The sequence below is a fragment of the Cervus elaphus genome, chromosome 19 (assembly GCF_910594005.1).
Source record: "Cervus elaphus chromosome 19, mCerEla1.1, whole genome shotgun sequence".
NCBI classification, from domain to species: Eukaryota; Metazoa; Chordata; class Mammalia; order Artiodactyla; family Cervidae; genus Cervus; species Cervus elaphus.
The window spans coordinates 77275263-77294388 of NC_057833.1; the positions used below are offsets into that span (position 1 = coordinate 77275263).

Genomic DNA, 19126 nt, shown 5'->3' on the forward strand with positions numbered 1-19126 from the left:
TTGATCTAAACAGGTTGTAGGCTGTCAATACTTATTAAATATGAGAATGTCTTCTTACAGCATGAAAATTTTACAGGATAGAGAGTGTTAGTCACTCAATCATGTCTGACTCTTTGCGACTTCGTGGACTGTAGCCCGCCAGGCTCCTCTGATTCAGGCAGGAATACTGGAATGGGTAAACCTTCCCTTCTCCAGGGGATCTTCCCAACCCAGGGATCGAAACTGGATACCTCGCACTGCAGGCAGATTCTTTATTATCTGAGCTACCAGGGAAGCCTGTAAAGGATAAAAGGCTCCGTTTTTCAAGAACAGAGGCAAGGCTTAGCTACAGAGGAATCAGAGTGTAAAGAGAAAACAGAAACAAAATCCATTACTACCTACATTTCTAAAATAGCACTAGCTCAATGGTTTGCAATCACCAGGTAGAACCCATCCTGAGATCTTTGTCTCTTAGCATCACACTAACTTGTTGCAGACCCAAAGTTCTATTAATAACTTTACATTGAATATCCACAGCAGTTTTGACACTGAACATGCTTGTCTGTACCTTTGGCTGTTTGCTTGTTTACTTGCTTGTTTCTCTGGTAAGGTCTAACTTAGCCACCTGCTTACTGATTCTGGCTGTATTTGCAATTCTGAGTTCTAACTTTCCACCTCCTCTAGAAGCGTGTGTGTGTGTGTGTGTGCGTGTATGTGTGCGTGCTTAGTCGCTCAGTCATGTCCAATTCTGCAATCCCATGGACTGTAACCCACCAGGCTCCTCTGTCTGTGGGGATTCTCCAGGAAAGAATACTGGTGTGTGTTGCCATGCCTCCTCCAGGGGATCTTCCCAACCCAGGGATCGAACCCATAGAGTAGTAGTAATAATAATATTAAGTAAGAGAAAAGCCACTGCTATACTTTGTTAACATCAGCAGCCTATGACTATGCATGCATGACGGCTGTGCTGGGTAGAGATGGTATATCACGTCCATTGTCTGACATCCTGACATACAGTGCAATATTGAGCACATACTAGCTGCTCAGAACCCACTCCAGTGTGCTTGCCTGGAGAATCCCAGGGACGGGGGAGCCTGGTGGGCTGCCGTCTATGGGATTGCAGAGTTGGACACGACTAAAGTGACTTAGCAGCAGCAGCTGCTGCTGCACAAAAAACACTTCTTCAGTGAATGAATGAATGACTGGTTTCCATTCAGTTGTTTCTTAGCTGAATTCCTTACATCTCCCCTGAGTTGATAATGAAATGAAACCGTGACTGATTTAATGAATAAATTCTGCAGACATCCTACTATTTAATAATTTCATTTTATGAAATCACCTAGTATAATAAGTGGCTTACATTAAGTTATTATGGGCTTAAGATTGTAATAATCTATGAATAACTTCCCCAAAAGACTGATAGGAAGAGCACATTGTCAGCTTGCCCATGACCTCATGACCAATAAGTAACCAAAGTAGAATCCAAAATTGGCTCCTCTGGTGCCATTTTGACCATTTTATGATGCTGATACCGTGTGAGGCCATCTAGGAAGCTGCCAAGAAGAATGGTCCTAAGTCAAGAAGGAAAAATCAGAGTGTATTAGGGAAATTAAATGAAAACAGAGCATTCCAGATTGAGTGTGGCTGTGTCCATGGCTGGCTGAGCTGAAGGTTATAACCTTATCTTCAGTAGCAGCACATCTCCTCAACTCAGAAAACTGACCATGGACCAGTTTATAATATAAGATCATGGGCAGGGAATGTGCAAAATTAAGGGGGTACAGAGTAAACTCAATGGACATGAATCTGAGCAAGCTCCAGAAAATAGTGAAGGACAGGGAAGCCTGGCATGCTATAGTCCATGGGGTCACAAAGAGTCGGACACAACTTACTGACTGACAATAACAAGAACTGAGTAACTGTGCAATTATCCTAACATAAACATTTTAAATTAACATTTGCTATAGGCTGGATGTTGGATATTTAAAAAGTGTTTAGTAACAAAACTGAAATCTCTTTCTTCAATAGACTTAAAGTATGTTTACTAAAAAGGCGTGGAATGGATTGAAGGGAAAATAGTAATTGTAAAGTTAGTATTAGCAAGGCAGGAAAGAAATCTCTTGAACACATCATTTTTTTTTTTTTTTCATTTATTTTTGTTAGTTGGAGGCTAATTACTTTACAATATTGTAGTGGTTTTTGCCATACATTGACATGAATCAGCCATGGATTTACATGTGTTCCCCATCCTGAACCCCCCTCCCACCTCCCTCCCCACCCCACCCCTCTGGGTCTTCCCAGTGCACCAGCCCCGAGCACTTGTCTCATGCATCCAACCTGAGCTGGCGATCTGTTTCACACTTGATAATATACATGTTTCGATGCTGTTCTCTCAGATCATCCCACCCTCACCTTCTCCCATACAGTCCAAGAGTCTGTTCTATACATCTGTGTCTCTTTTTCTGTCCTGCATATAGGGTTATCATTAACATCTTTCTAAATTCCATATATACGCGTTAGTATACTGTATTAGCGTTTATCTTTCTGGCTTACTTCACTGTGTATAATGGGCTCCAGTTTTGTCCATCTCATTAGAACTGATTCAAATGTATTCTTTTTAATGGCTGAGTAATATTCCAATGTAAACACATCATTTTTAAAAGCTTCCAAGAGAAAACCAATCCCAAAAGCCCTCTTTCAAGGCATTTACACAGAAAAACGCAGAACCTGAAGTATTTCCTTTAAAAAATGATTATTGAATTTAAAACATTTTATCAAAATAATTAGATTAAGTGTATTTTCTGAAGTATTAATATAAATTAATCCATGCTTATCATTTAGAACAATAAGAAAATTCAAATAACAAGAGAGCCCTATTTCAAATCTTCTACTAGTTCATATATTTGTATGCTGTAGCAGTGATTTGTATTGCTCTTTCAATGTCATGCAAGAGGGTTAAAAAAAAGAGAATGTAGAGTAATAACAGTTCATTATCATCTTTCCTCTATTAATTTTTTCTTTTCTTTCAGTTCCACCTTTTATCCAGCCCTTTGAGTTTCCGAGATTCTCCATTGGACAGCGGGTCTTCATCCCATGCGTTGTGGTCTCAGGGGACTTACCCATCACCATCACGTGGCAGAAAGATGGCCGGCCAATCCCAGCAAGCCTCGGGGTGACCATTGACAACATTGACTTCACAAGCTCCTTAAGGATTTCCAATCTTTCCCTGATGCACAATGGGAATTATACCTGCATAGCCCGCAACGAGGCAGCAGCTGTGGAGCACCAAAGCCAGCTAATCGTGAGAGGTAAGGAGGCACTGAGGAGGCATAGCATCTATGCAGTCAAATTCAATAATGCTCATCAGTGGTGTTTCCTTGAAATATTAAAAGTAACTAGAATTCCCATTCAAACACATACACACACACAGGAACCAACTATGTTCTCCCTACAACATAGTTGTAGGAACCAACTGTGAACTCCCCTAAATTCCAAACCAAGGTTTAATTGATATTCATCTAAAACATGAAGTTTCAAAAATTAGCCAAGAAGAAATGTGTAAATGAAGATGTGGGGTCCATGGGATATATTTCTTGAAACAGGGCTTCCCTACATTAACCCAGTGATATTTGAGGCCGAAAGCCCATGAGCACATGCTGTGTTGAATTTACTTTATGGCACTTTTTGTATTAAAAAATGATTATTGAATTTAAAATATTTTATCAAAATAATTAGATTAAGCATATTTTCTGAAGTATTAATACAAATTAATCCATGCTTATCATTTAGAACAATAAGAAAATTCAAATAACTGATGATTTAGACTGATGATTTTAAAAATAATATTTGTCATTTAGACTGATGATTTTAAAAATAATATTTGTCAAAACCATATATCACAGTTTTTCTAAAGTCAAAATGTACATTTTCATCTAGCTTTTATATGTTTTTGTTTTCTAGTTTCTAAAATGTAGTTTTCTTTTCTTCTTCATTTCTGTTGAGCATTCAATCTCTCATTATTTGGGGAGGGTATTGAAACATCTATTAAATTAAGTGAAGTATGGCAAAAATTTAGGAAAATATTGAAAGAAGGTAGTTTAATTTGCAGAAAAATTTTCTAGGGCTCTCAATGAACCTGAAATGTAAGCTAAAGTCTCATTTCACATCTCTGCTCAAATCTCCCAGTTCTCATTAAGGTTCACACACATTACCTGCAAAATGAGAAGCTAGTGTTCTATACTGTCTGTGGAGCACAGATGTTCTGTGATTTCATGATTCTTCTAGAGGTGTATGTGTTCATCTACCCATACAATACTCACCCACATTGCAGAAGTAATTGTATGAAATTAAAGACTTATATTAATGTTGACTATTTGCATTTTGGGGCTTCACAGGTAACACTAGTGGTAAAGAAAGTGAGTGAAAGTCTCTTAGTCATGTCTGACTCTTTGTGACCCCATGGACTGTAGCCCACCAGGCTCCTCTGTCCAGGGGATTCTCCAGGAAAAAATACTGGAGTGGGTTACCATTCCCTTCTCCAGGGGATCTTTCTGACCCAGGAATTGAACTGAGGTGTCCTGCATGTCAGGCAGATTTTTTACCATCTAAGTCAAGAACCTGCCTGCCAATGCAGGATTTTAAAGTTCTCTAACACAGGGCTCTCATCACAGTTATCAAGAAGGATGGATTCCATTACCTTCAGGACAGTCAGTAGACCTGAGCTGACTCTTTCTTGAGGTATAGATTCCCAAGTCCTTTCTCAGACCTTGCACCTGGTCTCAATGACGCTTCTCCTTCCTTTCTGCTGAAAAGTAATGCCCATTCTGGCTAGTTGGCAATAGAATGAAGTGAAGCATACTTAGAATTCATATGAGGAAACCAACTTTGTATTTATGAAAAAGAGTTTCCCTGAGTAATCAGAACATCTACCTTCAGTTAGATACAAACCAAAGGCACAAATGGCCTTATACTAATAAAATGAGTAGCAATGATTTTCTCACCCAATTTTGACAATACATAAACATGGGAGCTGCTCCTGTACTGCTTCCCAAATGCTTTCTTATGAGAAGAACTGACTCTCACTATCATTTGAAAGGTCAAAACAGGGAGTCCATCAGCCTGACTCCGAAATAATCTGCTCTGAAGGATCCAGGTCAGAGAAGAAAAATGCTAGATGAAAATGTACACGAGTGTTCTGTGAATCACTTGGCTTTGCAGGAAAGGCAAGTGAACTTTTTGACCAAGGCAAAAGTCAAGTGACCTGGAATTGAGCTCAGCCAATCAGAATAATGCAGTTGATCACAATCTGATTAGTGTCTCTCTGTGGCTGTTTTTAAAAATATGTTAAATAAGCTTCTGTGAAATTAACATTGAATCACTAGTTGGATAATATAGCCCTGAGAAAGAAGATGTGCTTCACAAGTAGGTCAGTAGCTGGAGAAATAGTCAAGGACAAAATGATGTGTGGTGCATTGGTTTTCAATCTGGACTTCGCCATGATATCTCCTGTGAGATTTAAGAAGACACTAATGACTATTTTCTAGTCCTAACTAAACACAAGTGAATCACCATCTCTGGGAGCAAATCCACCTCCCAAATCTCTAGGGCATTATTCTTTCTTTTTTTTAATTCGAAAATCATCTATTAATGATTCTTGAATTTTGTCACATGTTTAAATTACCTGGGGAGCTTTAAAAAAATGCCTGATGTCCAGGCTGAAGTCCAAATAAATAAACATCACTGCAGGGTGGTGGTGGGAGTGGGTACCCAAGCACCAGGAATTTGTAAAATTTCCAAGCTGATTCTAAAATGCAGGGAAGTTTTAAGTCCGTGTACCCTAGGTAATCTGAATATACAACTACTTTAGAAGTCTATTTTGTTCTGTAAATCCAAAGAAAGGCCATTGGTGACTTTAACTAAGCCAGCAGCATGACCTGATTTATGTTTTTGATCCTCACACTAGCAGCTGTGTAAAGAATGGACTAGTCCAGAAAGCAAATATAGTAGGTAAGAAGCCATTTCAGAAGTTGAGGCAAGATAGAAAGTGACTTGAGTGAAAGTACTGGGTCAAGGTAATGAGAAGCAGTTTTAATTTGCGATATGTTTTGGAGGCAGAGCAAACAAAACATGTGTATAAAGTGACTATGGCAAGTGAGAGAGAAGATTCCTTAATTAGAGTACATATTTTGCCTAGTCAGGTAGATGAAAGTGTCTGCAGCAAAAGTTGAAAAGATGTAAGGAGTAGTAGTTGTCACAGAGAAATAACGATATGAGAGCAACAAAAGTATCTAGACCCAAGGCATTCCAAAATTTAAGATTTTAGAATAAGAGGAGAAATCCACAAAGGAGACAGGAAGAAGAAACAGTCACTGCAATAGGAAGAAGTCCAGTGGATTGTGGGGCCCTGAAAGCAAAATAGCAAATAATCAGGAAAGATATGTAATAAAGTATATCATGTTCCACTGAAAGTAGAAAAAGAGGAAAGCCAAGAATTGGTCATTGGGTTTTGAGGAAGATGAATACTGGTTTGACCTTGCACAACGGGGTGGCTACAGTGAATGACTGATTAGTGGGGCTTGAAAAAAGAAGGGGAGGTAACTGAATGTGTGGGAACTCAAGAAAATACAAGTATTTTTATATTTTAAAGAACGTTGCTGTGGCAGGAGGCAGAAAAAATGGAAAGGAAGTTAGATATGGACCTGGGACAAGGGAAGCTTACATACTAATGGGAATGAGCCAGTAGAGAGGAAAAAAAACTGTATGTGGCAGGGCAAAGAGCTTATTAGAGGATCCAGGTCCTTGACTTAGTTAATTGGGTTCTTTTACCAATGGAATACGTCCAAACTAATATAATAATAATCCTAGTAGGGCCCCATAAGGTAGAACCAACAGAAATGGTTGGAAATTTCAGACAGCCAGGTTTGGGGTCAAGTAACTTAAAAGATAAATTTAAAAAGTCATCAGAGAGTAACACACAATGGATTTATCCTCCTACCATGAACAATTATGAAAAGTGAAAGTGTTACTCACTCAATCACGTCCAACTCTTTGCAACCCCGTGAACACTAGCCCTGCAGGCTCCTCTGTCCCTGGGATTTCCCAGGCAGGAATACCGGAGTGGTTAACCATTCCCTTCTCCAGGGAATCTTCTCAACCTAGGGATCAAACCCAGGTCTCCTGCATTGCAGGCAGATTCTTTACCATCTGAGTCACCAGGAAAGCCTATCAAAATTATAAAACTAGACAATAATTTGTAATCATTTTTCAGGTAGTGAAACACACAGTAGAAGGCTTTGGTCCTTGAGATAAATATGACCTATTCCCCAAATGCACCCCAGATTTTTGCTTGGTGCACTTTCCAAACCATGATAGCGGGATGTAGAAGCTAAATAGATGATAGTGACTTTTCAGATGATGATAAACAAAAGATTTGACATTTAGAATTATTGAGGTGCTAGATATTTCAGGGCAGAGTACTAGGGAGTGGGGACCTGTTCAAAGAAAGATTTCCAAATACCTGTATAGGGTTCCCTTTGAGTCTTTAGCTAGGTACTATGCTTCACATGCATAGGGTAAGACTTTATGAGATCTAGTAGAAAACAACGACCAGGAAAATGTGACACAGGTAAAGATTCCAAGAGTTATACAGTGCTGAGAAGTGTTGGATTTCTGACTAATCAGAGTAGAGAATACACAGGGAATTCAGTTGAAATCTCAGAGAAGTCACAACTAAAAGAGACCTAATCTAGCCCTGGAATAAGGGTTCTTCTAAACCAGCCCTAACCACAAGACTATGAGTTGTCTTAACAGGATAAACTTCTTCACCAGTAAGTTAACTGTCTGCAACCATAACATTCAACATTCTTAAAAGTAAGACAACAAAATCCAGACTATCAACACATAGCATGTCCACAAAGCCTTACACACATTTACTGGGTATGGGAAAAAATAGGAAAATGTGAGCCATAAATAAAAGGAAAAAAAATAAAAGAAACAACCTAATGAACATACAGAAGTTGGGATTAGAAGCAAGATTTTAAAGTAGCTATCATAATCATTTTGAAACATTCAAATGAAAATATGTGTGCAATGAGTGAATACATAGAGTCTCTTGGCCTACAAGGAGATCAAACCACTCAATTCTAAATGAAATCAACCCTACATATTCATTGGAAAGACAGATGCTGAAGCTGAAGTTCCAATACTCTGGCCACTTGATGTGAAGAGTTGAAAAGACTCTGATGTTGGGAAAGATTGAAGGCAAAAGGAGAAGGGGGCAGCAGAGGATGAGATGGTTGGATAGCATCACCGAGTCAATGGACATGAATCTGAGCTAACTCCAGGAGACAATTAAAGACAGAGAAGCCTAGAGTGCTACAGTCCATGGGGTCACAAAGAGTCAGACTTGACTTAGAAACTGAACAACAACAATCATAAACATTTTGAAAAATTCAAATGAAAAGATGTGTGCAATGAGTGAATATATAGTGAACACAGAAGAGAAGTGTAAAGCATTAAAAAAAAATAAACCAAAGGAAATTCTAGATCTGAAAAACAGTATCTCATCGTTTCTGCTCTGCCCCTAGCACACAACAATTGGGGCAGAGAACTTTCTACTTGAATGACTAATTGCTGCCATGAGTGACAGCCTTTCTTCTTGGATACCTAAATCAGGCAGCTGCTCTCAGAATTTCAGATTTTAATTTGAGTGGTCAAGTAGTTGGATTTTATCACCACTTCAGCTAGATCACATTCCAGATAAGCTAAATAGATCTTTAGGTAAAATAAAGAATCTTATCATTTATCGTTGCCATTTAGAATAAAGAGAGTTCCATATTGCAAACTACAGACTTGCTAACTTTGGAGCATAATCTGTCCTTTGATTCATGAAAAATATGCAAAAATAAGTTGGAGAAACAACACATGAAAACAGCAAACAGTATTAGAGCATAATTATGTGGGTTTTTATTTCAATCTGTAGCTCCAGTTGAGGAATGTTTTTCTCTAAGAGGCTTTAAAGTTTTTGGTCTGAGGTGTAACCTGGGAAAAGTAGAACTAGAACAAGGACCTTGAAGACTTTGAAGTTGCCTTCTGGCAGCCAGGGTGGTTGCAAAGCCTCCAAGTGACAATGTCAAAGAGCAAAGCGAGCTGTGATAAGGGAGAGCTCTGTGGCTTTGACAGACTTCATGGAAGAAGTGAGAACCATCAGCTCTGATGTGTAAGTCAGGTTAGAAGGAAACTGAAAAATGCAGCAACAATACTGGAACTTTTAATAAGTAAGCCAGCGTCCACATTTCTGCTTGTTCATCTTCTGTATGACTTAGAAAAGGCAACTGAACTTCTGAGTCACAGTTTCCTCATCTGTACAATAGAAATTGTGAGACTTACTTCTTGGAGTTGCTGAGAGAATGGAATCAGATAACATTTGTAAATGTCCTTACCACCCAGCTAGTTGCAGGGCTTTCCAGTTCCTTTTCCTTTAATGAATGAGTAGGAAGGAGGACAGAGGTGTTCAGGCATGTGTTCTGAAGCCAGGGAGGGATAAACAGGACCAGCTAAGACACAGGTGATGCCATGATCAGAGTGAGCCCACCTGCTTGTTGCCATGACCAAGTACATGCTTGATGTAGGAAGTGATGGGGAACCTCAGAAGTCCTAGCACCGATTGCCCTTGGAAGTAGGGGATACGTATGGTATCAGTCAGTGGGCTGTGGCTCTGCAGATAACAGAACCCAGCAAAGACCCCATGGCCTGTCAACCTGACTCCCCAGACCCCCTCCCTGCTTCTCTGCCCTCTGTCTCCTTTCATCTCTATCAGGATCTGGACACCCATTAGCTGTGCCATCTTGACTATATTCCTTAACCTATTTTTACTTATAATTTTACTTCAATTTTCTTATTTGTAAAATGGGATAAGGGCTTCCCAGGTAGTGCTAGTGGTAAAGAATCTGCCTGCCACTGCAGGAGATGCAAGAGACACGGGTTTGATCCCTTGGTTGAGAAGCTCCTCTGGAGTAGGAAATGACAACCCACTCCAGTATTCTTGCCTGGAGAATCCCATGGATAAAGGAACCTGGCGGGCTACAGGCCACGGGGTCACAAATAGTCGGACATGACTGAGCAAAGCCAAATGGTGGTAACTCCCATTCCTGCTCTTCTCCTTCTGTTTTTCCTTTCCTTCCACTCACATGTACATGACTTTGGTACTGACTGAGGACACGTTACATGGAGGAGGCCAGGTGGTAATCCCAAGTATCAGGCAATTAGTTAGAATAGCGGCCTAGGGAATACAGTCAAAAAGGTAATAGTACAATATACTTCTGAAGAAACTGCAGCAGTTGGGGATAGATAGTGTGTGGGAGGTGAGGTGATAACTGGGACTGTAAAGCTGAGGTGTAGGATAAAAAGAAATGAGAGAAGTGGAATTTGGGGACTCAGTTCCTGCTTGTTCCTCGTACCAGGGTCTCAAGGCTTTGGACCATTGTACAGCTTAGCACATTTTTGATAGTTTGGGTCACAGGGAAGATTTATGAAAACTTAATTTAAAATAAATTAGCTGTTATCACAAGGGAAGTTAGAGGAAAAAACCCTTAGCACTTAGGCATGTGACCCATGGCTTACACTGGCAGCGGATAGATGATGACCCTAAAGTCACACTCAGTTGGGTGACCTTGGTATTGTGAAACCACTTTGAGGGAAAGGACTGGAATTAATGGCAAAACACACCTGCCCTTTGGTTCCTGTTATTGGCTCTGCATTACTGCAGGGCAAGATGCCAACATTATGATTTCCTGTCTGCGATTCCAAAGGTCAGTCTTCTTACACTTCTTTATATCTTCTGATGTGTCCGTGTTTTTGCCTTTTAATAATGAGCCACCACATAGTGAAACAAGCAAATTATCTAAAAAGCCCCTACTTGACCTTCGTTTGGCAGGAAAAATAAAACTTGTAAAGGCCACTCTCTTGTTGCTATTTGTTAACCCAGTTTTTGACACCATATTCATGCTCTCATGTTGCTTCATTCATCCGTTCATTTTTTCCACAACATACTTATTAAGCATCTATTTTATAAGATGTTTAATAAGAGATACTCTGAGTGTGCCAAAGAATTGATGCTTTTGAACTATGGTGTTGGAGAACACTCTTGAGAGTCCCTTGGACTGCAAGGAGATCAAACCAGTCAATCCTTATGGAAATTAACCCTGAATATTCGTTGGAAGGACTGATGCTGAAGCTGAAGGTCCAATACTTTGGCCACCTGATACGAAGAACTGACTCATTGGAAAAGACCCTGATGCTGGGAAAGATTGAAGACAGGAGGATAAGGGGACAATGGAGAACTAGATGGTTGGATGGCATCAGTGACTCAATGGACATGAATCTGAGATGGTGAGGGACAGGGAAGCCTGGCGTGCTGCAGTCCATTGGGTCGCTAGAGTTAGACACGACTGAGTGATTGAACAACACCTGAGTGCTGGTTGTACAGGGTGGTCAATATGGGGAGACGCAGTCCCTGCCTCATGAAACTTAGTAGCAACCTAAATGGGAAAATAATCTGAAAAAGAATAGCTGTGTGGATATGTATAACTCAATCGCTTTGCTGTACAGTGAAATTAACACAGTGTTGTTCAAAAACTATGTGTGTATGCTTAGTCACTCAGTCATGTCCCCCTCTTTGCAACCCCATGGACCCCAAATACTTTTGCAGGTAGCCAAAGTATTGGAGTTTCAGCTTCAGCATCAGTCCTTCCAATGAATATTCAGGGCTGATTTCCTTTATGATCAACTGGTTTGATCCCCTTGCAGTGCAAGGGACTCTCAAATGATCAAATGATCCTTTGCAACCCCATGGACTGTAGCCTTCCAGGCTCCTCTCTCCATGGGATTTTTCAGGCATGAATACTTGAGTGGGTTGCCAATTCCTTCTCCAAGACAGCTATACTCCAATATAATATTAAAAAGTTAAAAAAAAGATTTACATTCCAGTGCAGGAGAGAGGCAATGAACATACAGATGATGTCAGACATCTACCTGTGCTATGAAAAGTAAAACTTGCTAGGAGGAATGAGAGTGATAAGAGGATGGAGTTTTAGGATGAACAGGGTAGGACAGCCAGAGACCAGTGTGCTCACCACTCAGTAGAAGAGGAGGGAGGGGCCAGGTCATCTATTCTGGGTGTTACAGGAAGCCATTGGAGTCTAGTTTCCAGTGTCATAAATCTAATCTAGAGTTTTGATCAGCTACTATCTTGATTAAATACCATCCAGCAGAGAATGGCGATATTTATTTGTATAGCACTGCCACCCTCCACTGCCACCACAAAAGTAGCTTCCAGTTTTACCTTCAATAAAAAGAAATTCCCATCCCTGTTGACAGCTAGGGAAACCTACAGCCATTCTTCGGTTGTTGTTGTTTAGTTGTCAAGTCATGTCCATCTGTTTTGCAACCCCTTGGACTATAGCCCACCAGGCACCTTTGTTCATGGGATTTTGCAGGCAAGTTTACTGAAGTGGGTTGCCAGTTCCTTCTCCAGGGGATTTTCCTGATCCAAGGATTGAACCCGTGTCTCCTATATTTGCAGGCAGATTCTTCACCACTAAGCCACCTGGGAAACCCATATGGCTACCCTGCTGTTATTCAGTCTCCCAGTCATGTCCAACTCTTCGTGACCCCATGAACTGCAGCATACCATGTTTCCCTGTCCTTCACCGTCTCTTGGAGTTTGCTCAAACTCATGTCCGTTGAGTCACTTATGCTATCCAACTATCTCATCCTCCGTCATCCTCTTCTCCTCCTACCTTCAATCTTTCCCAGCATCAGGGTCTTTTCTAATGAGTCAGCTCTTCAAATCAGGTGGCCAAAGTATTGGAGTTGCAGCTTCAGCATCAGTCCTTCCAATGAATATTCAGGGCTGATTTCCTTTATGATCAACTGGTTTGATCCCCTTGCAGTGCAAGGGACTCTCAAGAGTCTTTTCCAGCAACACAGTTCAAAAGCATCAGTTCTTTGGCACTCAGCCTTCATTATGGTCCAACTCTCACATCCATACCTGACTACTGGAAAAACCATAACTTTGACTATATGGACCTTTATTGGCAAAGTAATGTCTCTGCTTTTTAATATGCAGTGTAAGTTTGTCATAGCTTTTCTTCCAAGGAACAAGCATCTTTTAATTTCATGACTGCAGTCACCATCTGCAGTGATTTTGGAGCCCAAGAAAATAAAGTCTGTCGCTATTTCCACTGTTTCCCTATACATAGCTACTTAGAAGCCATGAATTCCAAACATAAAACACTGGACTGTATCTAACACTGAGAAATACCTGTTCAATTACCAACAAGCTATTCCTCCATTTAAAACAGAAAAATCATTCTTTCCCTTAATAAATAGACCAAAGTCAATGATCGTGTAAACAACCATCATCTTAAGCACCATGAGGAATCCTTTCCAAACTTCGGATACTGTTGGGCTACATGGATTGCATGACAGGACTGGGTATTTTAGAAAATGTACATCTAAAATTACTCTTTCTAGGAGGACAGGTGTAATGTGCTTGCAATTATTGTTTCTTTTGTTTATTTATTTAATTCTTATTGGAGTATAGTTGCTTTAAAATGTTCTGTTAGTTTCTACTGTCAAGCAAAGTGATCCAGCTGTACATAACTCCCCTCCCTTCTGGACTGCCTTCACATTTAGGTCACAGAGCACTGGGCAGAGTTCCCTGTGCTCTCCAGAATATTCTCACTACTTGTCTATTTTATACATAGTATCAATAGTGTATACAGTTCGATCCCAATCTCACAATTCCTCCCACCCCTGTGCCTTTTTACCTTGGTATCCATACAATTGTTCTCTACATCTGTGTCTCTATTTCTCCTTTGCAAATAAGATCATCTATACCATTTTTCGGAGGAGGAAATGGCAACCCACTCCAGTACTCTTGCCTAGAGAATCCCATGGACAGAGGAGCCTGGTGGGCTGCTGTACATGGGTTGGCACAGAGTCGGACATGACTGAAGCGCCTTAGCATGCATGCATGCATTGAGAAGGACATGGCAACCCACTCCAGTATTCTTGCCTGGAGAATCCCAGGGGCAGAGGAGCCTGGTGGGCTGCCGACTATGGGGTCACACACGACTGAAGCGACTTAGCAGCACCAGCAGCATACCATTTTTCTAGATTCCACACACATGTGTTAACATACTGTGTTTTTAATTTTCTGACTTGCTTAACCTAAACGTCCATCAACAGAAGAATGGATAAAGAAGATGTGGTACATGTATACAAATGAATATTACTCAGCCATTTAAAATGGAATAAAAATGGGTCATTTATAAGATGTTGATGGACCTAGAGAGTGTCATACAGAGTGTGTGTGCAATTATGACTCATAGAAATATATGGCAACACTGGCCTGCATTGCCTTTTGGAGATGCAACATAATTATTTGCTTAAACCCATCCCTTCTACCTCTTTAATCACCCTCATCCCCACTGGAAAAGTCTCACTATTGGAAAGCCAACTATGTTGGCAGAAATGTTCATCACAAATAAAGTATCATGCAAATAAAAGGAAACCAATGCATGTATATATGTGTGTATACATACACACACACAATATGTATATATATGATATATATATATCATAAAGAAAGAAAAGTGGCAGTCCCTCAGTCATGTCTGACTTTTTGTGACCCCATGGACTGTATAGCTCGCCAGGCTCCTCTGTCCATATACACGTATTTATATATATATGGCTTCCCAGATGGTGCTAATGGTAAAGAACCCACCTACCAATGCAGGAGACATAAGAGATTGGGTTTGATCCCTGAGTTGGGAAGATCCCCTGGAGGAGGAAATGGCAACCCACTCCAGTATTCTTGCCTGGAGAATCCCATGGGACTGAGGAGCCTGGCAGGTTACAGTCCATCGTGTCACAAAGAGTCAGGCAAAACTAAACAATTTAGCATGCATAAATATATATATGTATATGTATGTATTTTAAAAAGGAAAACAGCTACTTAGGAGAATTATAACTTAGAAAATATAGAATCTTCAGTCTTTGTGTCTTATCTCTAGTTTAGGCCAAAATCACAACAGTCCCAACAGCTCTGTAATTGTTCCACCTCCAGTTTTGTATCTCCTTGGCCAAAATCTTCCTACAGTGCCTCGTGCCTTCTTCTGTCAAATGGTGTTTCCAGACCCATCCTACTCAGAGATCTTGTGCATCAGGGTCTCTTTGATCTGAGTTGTTAATTGAGCCATGGAACTTTGGATAAGATCTGTTTTCTAGTCTTTAAAACTGGAATCATAATTTCCATTCATTGCTTTGTCTACTCAACAAACATGTGCAGAATACTTTCTGTGTTCCTGCACTGTACTGTGTGCTGGAGTGTGATGGTCTGCAAGAAAAGGATGGTTCTTATTTTCCCAAGGATGCAGCCAGATGTGGGATGCAGGCATTTAACCAAGCAACACCAAACTTCTGTGGCTATGACAGGGTAATGCAGGATGATTCTGGGGAGGCACCCAGGCTAAGTGAAATTTGAGCTGAGATGTAGATAATAATTATTGATAATTTGTTAAAGAAATGCAGAAGCCTATGTGAAGACCCTGGAGAAGAGAATGGCAATCCACTCTAGTATTCTGTCCTGGAGAATCCCATGGACAGAGGAGCCTGGCAGGCTACAGTCCATAGGGTCGAAAAGAGTTGGACATGACTGAAGTGACTTAGTATGCATGTGAAGAACCAGGGGGAACCAGAGAATAGATAGAATAGGGTAAAGCCTGCAAGAGAAGACTATCAAGAGATGCAGCTGGAGATTGAGGACCCAAGTCATAAGGAGCCTTCAAAATATTCTAAGAGTTTGGATTATGTCCAGAAACAATGTGATGGACTGATGATTTTAATCACAGAAGTCACATCACGTGATTAGTGTCATTGAAGGATTTTTCAGGTGACTGTGTGCTGAATGCCTTCAAGTGGGCCAGAAGGTGGCACATATACTAGTTAGGAAGTTGTTTCAGAAATCCAGATAAGAGCCAATTTTAACCTTGTGTCAGCTTAAATTCCTACTGAAAGCAGTGTTAGTCACAGGGTTGGCCGTAGATCATTTATTCAACATGTAATTCCTGAAGCCCAGAGTGAAAGAATGAAGGGAAATGAGATCAAGAAAGGAGGGGAAAAATCCATAAAAGTTGCTATAATGAGCTAGTTGCTGCTGTGGTCAACTGGGGCTCATTCCTTCTGGGAATCTTCCACGACATCACACAGAACAGTGGTTCTCAAAGGTGATTTCTGGATCCACAGCATTGTCTGAAAGTCATTCAGTCAGTTCAGTTCAGTTGCTCAGTCACATCTGACTCTTTGCGACCCCATGGACTGCAGCATGCCAGGCTTCCCTGTCTATCACCAACTCCCGGAACTTGCTCAAACCCATGTCCATTGAGTCAATGATGCCATCCAACCATCTCATCCTCTGTCATCCCCTTCTCCTCCTGCCTTCAATCTTGCCCAGCATCAGGGTCTTTCCTTTTTTTTTTTTTTCCCCAATTATTTTTATTAATTGGAGGCTAATTACTTTATAGTATTGTAGTGGTTTTTGCCATACATTAACATGAATCAGCCATGGATTTACATGTGTTCCCCATCCTGAACCCCCCTCCCACCTCCCTCCCTATCCCATCCCTCTGGGTCATCCCAGTGCACCAGCCCCGAGTACTTGTCTCATGCATCCAACCTGGACTGGCGATCTGTTTCACACTTGATAATATACATGTTTCGATGCTGTTCTCTCAGATCATCCCACCCTCACCTTCTCCCATAGAGTCCAAGAGTCTGTTCTATACATCTGTGTCTCTTTTTCTGTCTTGCATATGGGGATATCAGGGTCTTTTCTAATGAGTCAGTTCTTCACATCAGGTGGCCAAAGTATTGGAGCTTCAGCTTCAGCATCAGTCCTTCCAGTGAATATTCAGGGATGATTTCCTTAAGGATTGACTGGTTTGCTTTCCTTGCTGTCCAAGGGACTCTCAAGAGTCTTCTCCAATACCACAGGTCAAAGGCATCAATTCTTCATTGAGAATTCTTCATTAGCATGAGAACTCATTAGAAAAGGCAGAATCTTGGATCCTGCCTCAGACCTACTGAGTCAAAACTTCTAGGGACATGGCTCAGCAACTTGGGTTTTAGTCAGCGCTTTGGGTGACTCTGATGCCTTCTGGTGTGAGAAGCACAGGTTAGAGTACAGCTCACGGTTGTCCCATAAGTTTGGAGGATGGAAAAACAGGACATTTATCCCGATGCCCATACCTTATTGGCGGGTGATCGTCTCCTGCTTTTCTGGGTTGCACCCGTGAAAGTTAGTGTTTGTTACATTGGAGGAGACCCTGAGACAGCAGAGACTCCATTCTTGGTGTGTTTCCATGGCAAAATGCATGCAGCTGTCCAGCCTGGGGTACTGAAACCAGATGGATGGAGACACTTCACCACACATCCTGTCTGTCCATCATGACTAGGCTATGGCAGTGAAGAGGAAGAGTCTCTGAGGACAGGTGACACATTTTCAGAGAAGGTCATTAGTACCTGATGTTGCTGTTCTGTCGCTCAGTCGTGTCTGACTCTTTGTGACCTCATGGACTGCAGTACGCCAGGCTTCCCTGTCCTGTGCCTGATTCCAGGAGATTAAAGAGAGCATATGAAAGAATTCTCAATTTTATGAGCCATTTCCATCTGCAATTGCCTTATACTAACAAGATGTCAGTGGTTATTTTCCATGTAAACCTCTTCGATAAGTTTTTAAATAACATTTCTTTGGGATAGAACCAAATTGAGGGGAGGGATAATGAATCAGTGGTAATTAGACATTCTTCCAGAGGAATTCCTCTGTCCATTTGATGAGGGGTTCGGTGCTCTTAGCAAAATTTCAACCAAATAGACATAGAATGTAGACACTCATTTATTTACCTACCCCCCTGGACAGAATGATTCTGACATGATGTCTTAAACTTTGCAATCTACCCTTGTGGTTGTTAGGTTAATTTTGCTAAAATGAATAAATAAATAAAGCTTTGCTCTATAAAATCTCCAGCCTTTTGTTTTCCTAGAAGTAATTTTCTCACCATGAGACAGACATCCCTTATCACCTATTTTAAATATATTTACATTGTATTGAGTACAGTTGTCTCAGAATACCATCTAGTGAAGTAAAATTGCTCACTATGAAAAGACCTATTGGCTGTGCAAATATTTAATTTGCAGGTTGGAAATGGTTTATTAATGATATGTTAAAGTTGGATATACCTGCATATACTAAATTAACCAACACCCCTACAACACTTCATATCTTCCAGATACTAAGAATTATTATAATCTTAACTCATGTTATCCCCATACCAATTCTGTAAAATGAATCCCCAGTTTACAGATAAGGAAATAAAAGCTAAGAAACATTTGACAACTTACACAAGATGACCCACCTAGAAGCAGCAAAGTTGGAGATCGAACCCAGGTGTTTAGCCCTTGGCTCTGGGCTCTTAGCCATCACCCTCTGCTATTTGAGAAACACAGCAGTGAGTTCCATCTCTAGCTGCTTCCTGTCTTGATATCAGTTCCACCTTCTTGGCTGTTTTATGGGTAAAGTAATGTTCACGATGGCTCGTGCCATTTCAGTGTGCTTCTAAAATCCTAACTAACATAGACTCTAACCTTCCCCCTGGGCTTCCCACGTGGCATTCGTGGTAAAGAATCTGCCTGCCAGTGCAGGAGACACAAGAGAAGTGGGTTCAATCCTTGGGTCAGGAAGATCCTCTGGAGAAGGAAATGGCAACACACTCCAGTATTCTTGACAGGGAAATCCAATGGACAGAGGAGCCTGGCAGGCTGCAGTCCCTGGGACCGCAGAGAGTAGGACGTGACTGGCGGGACTAGACCCAAGCACAGCCTTCTCCTCAGTCCATTCCTCGTGGTGGCTGGAATCCCTATACGCCTGTAACACATAGACCCACATGTCTGTCTCTAAATGAAGAACTCTGGAAACTGCAAAGCAGAGAAGATTAGCCTTATGAGGAATTGTGGAAAGAAGAGGAAGAACTCTCACATTTGTTAAATATCTAGTCAATGGTTGACGTGCGTGATCCATGTCCTTTCA

General features: G+C 40.9%; 1 protein-coding gene across 1 annotated transcript in view; it reads left to right on the top strand.

The window, feature by feature from the left end:
* Positions 1-19126, top strand: part of DSCAM (DS cell adhesion molecule) — an 823896-nt gene that overhangs the window by 555314 nt on the left and 249456 nt on the right. Inside the window, exon 9 of the mRNA XM_043875189.1 lies at positions 3009-3287. Coding sequence (XP_043731124.1) covers positions 3009-3287 — 279 coding nt within the window. The remainder of the gene's footprint in view (positions 1-3008; positions 3288-19126) is intronic.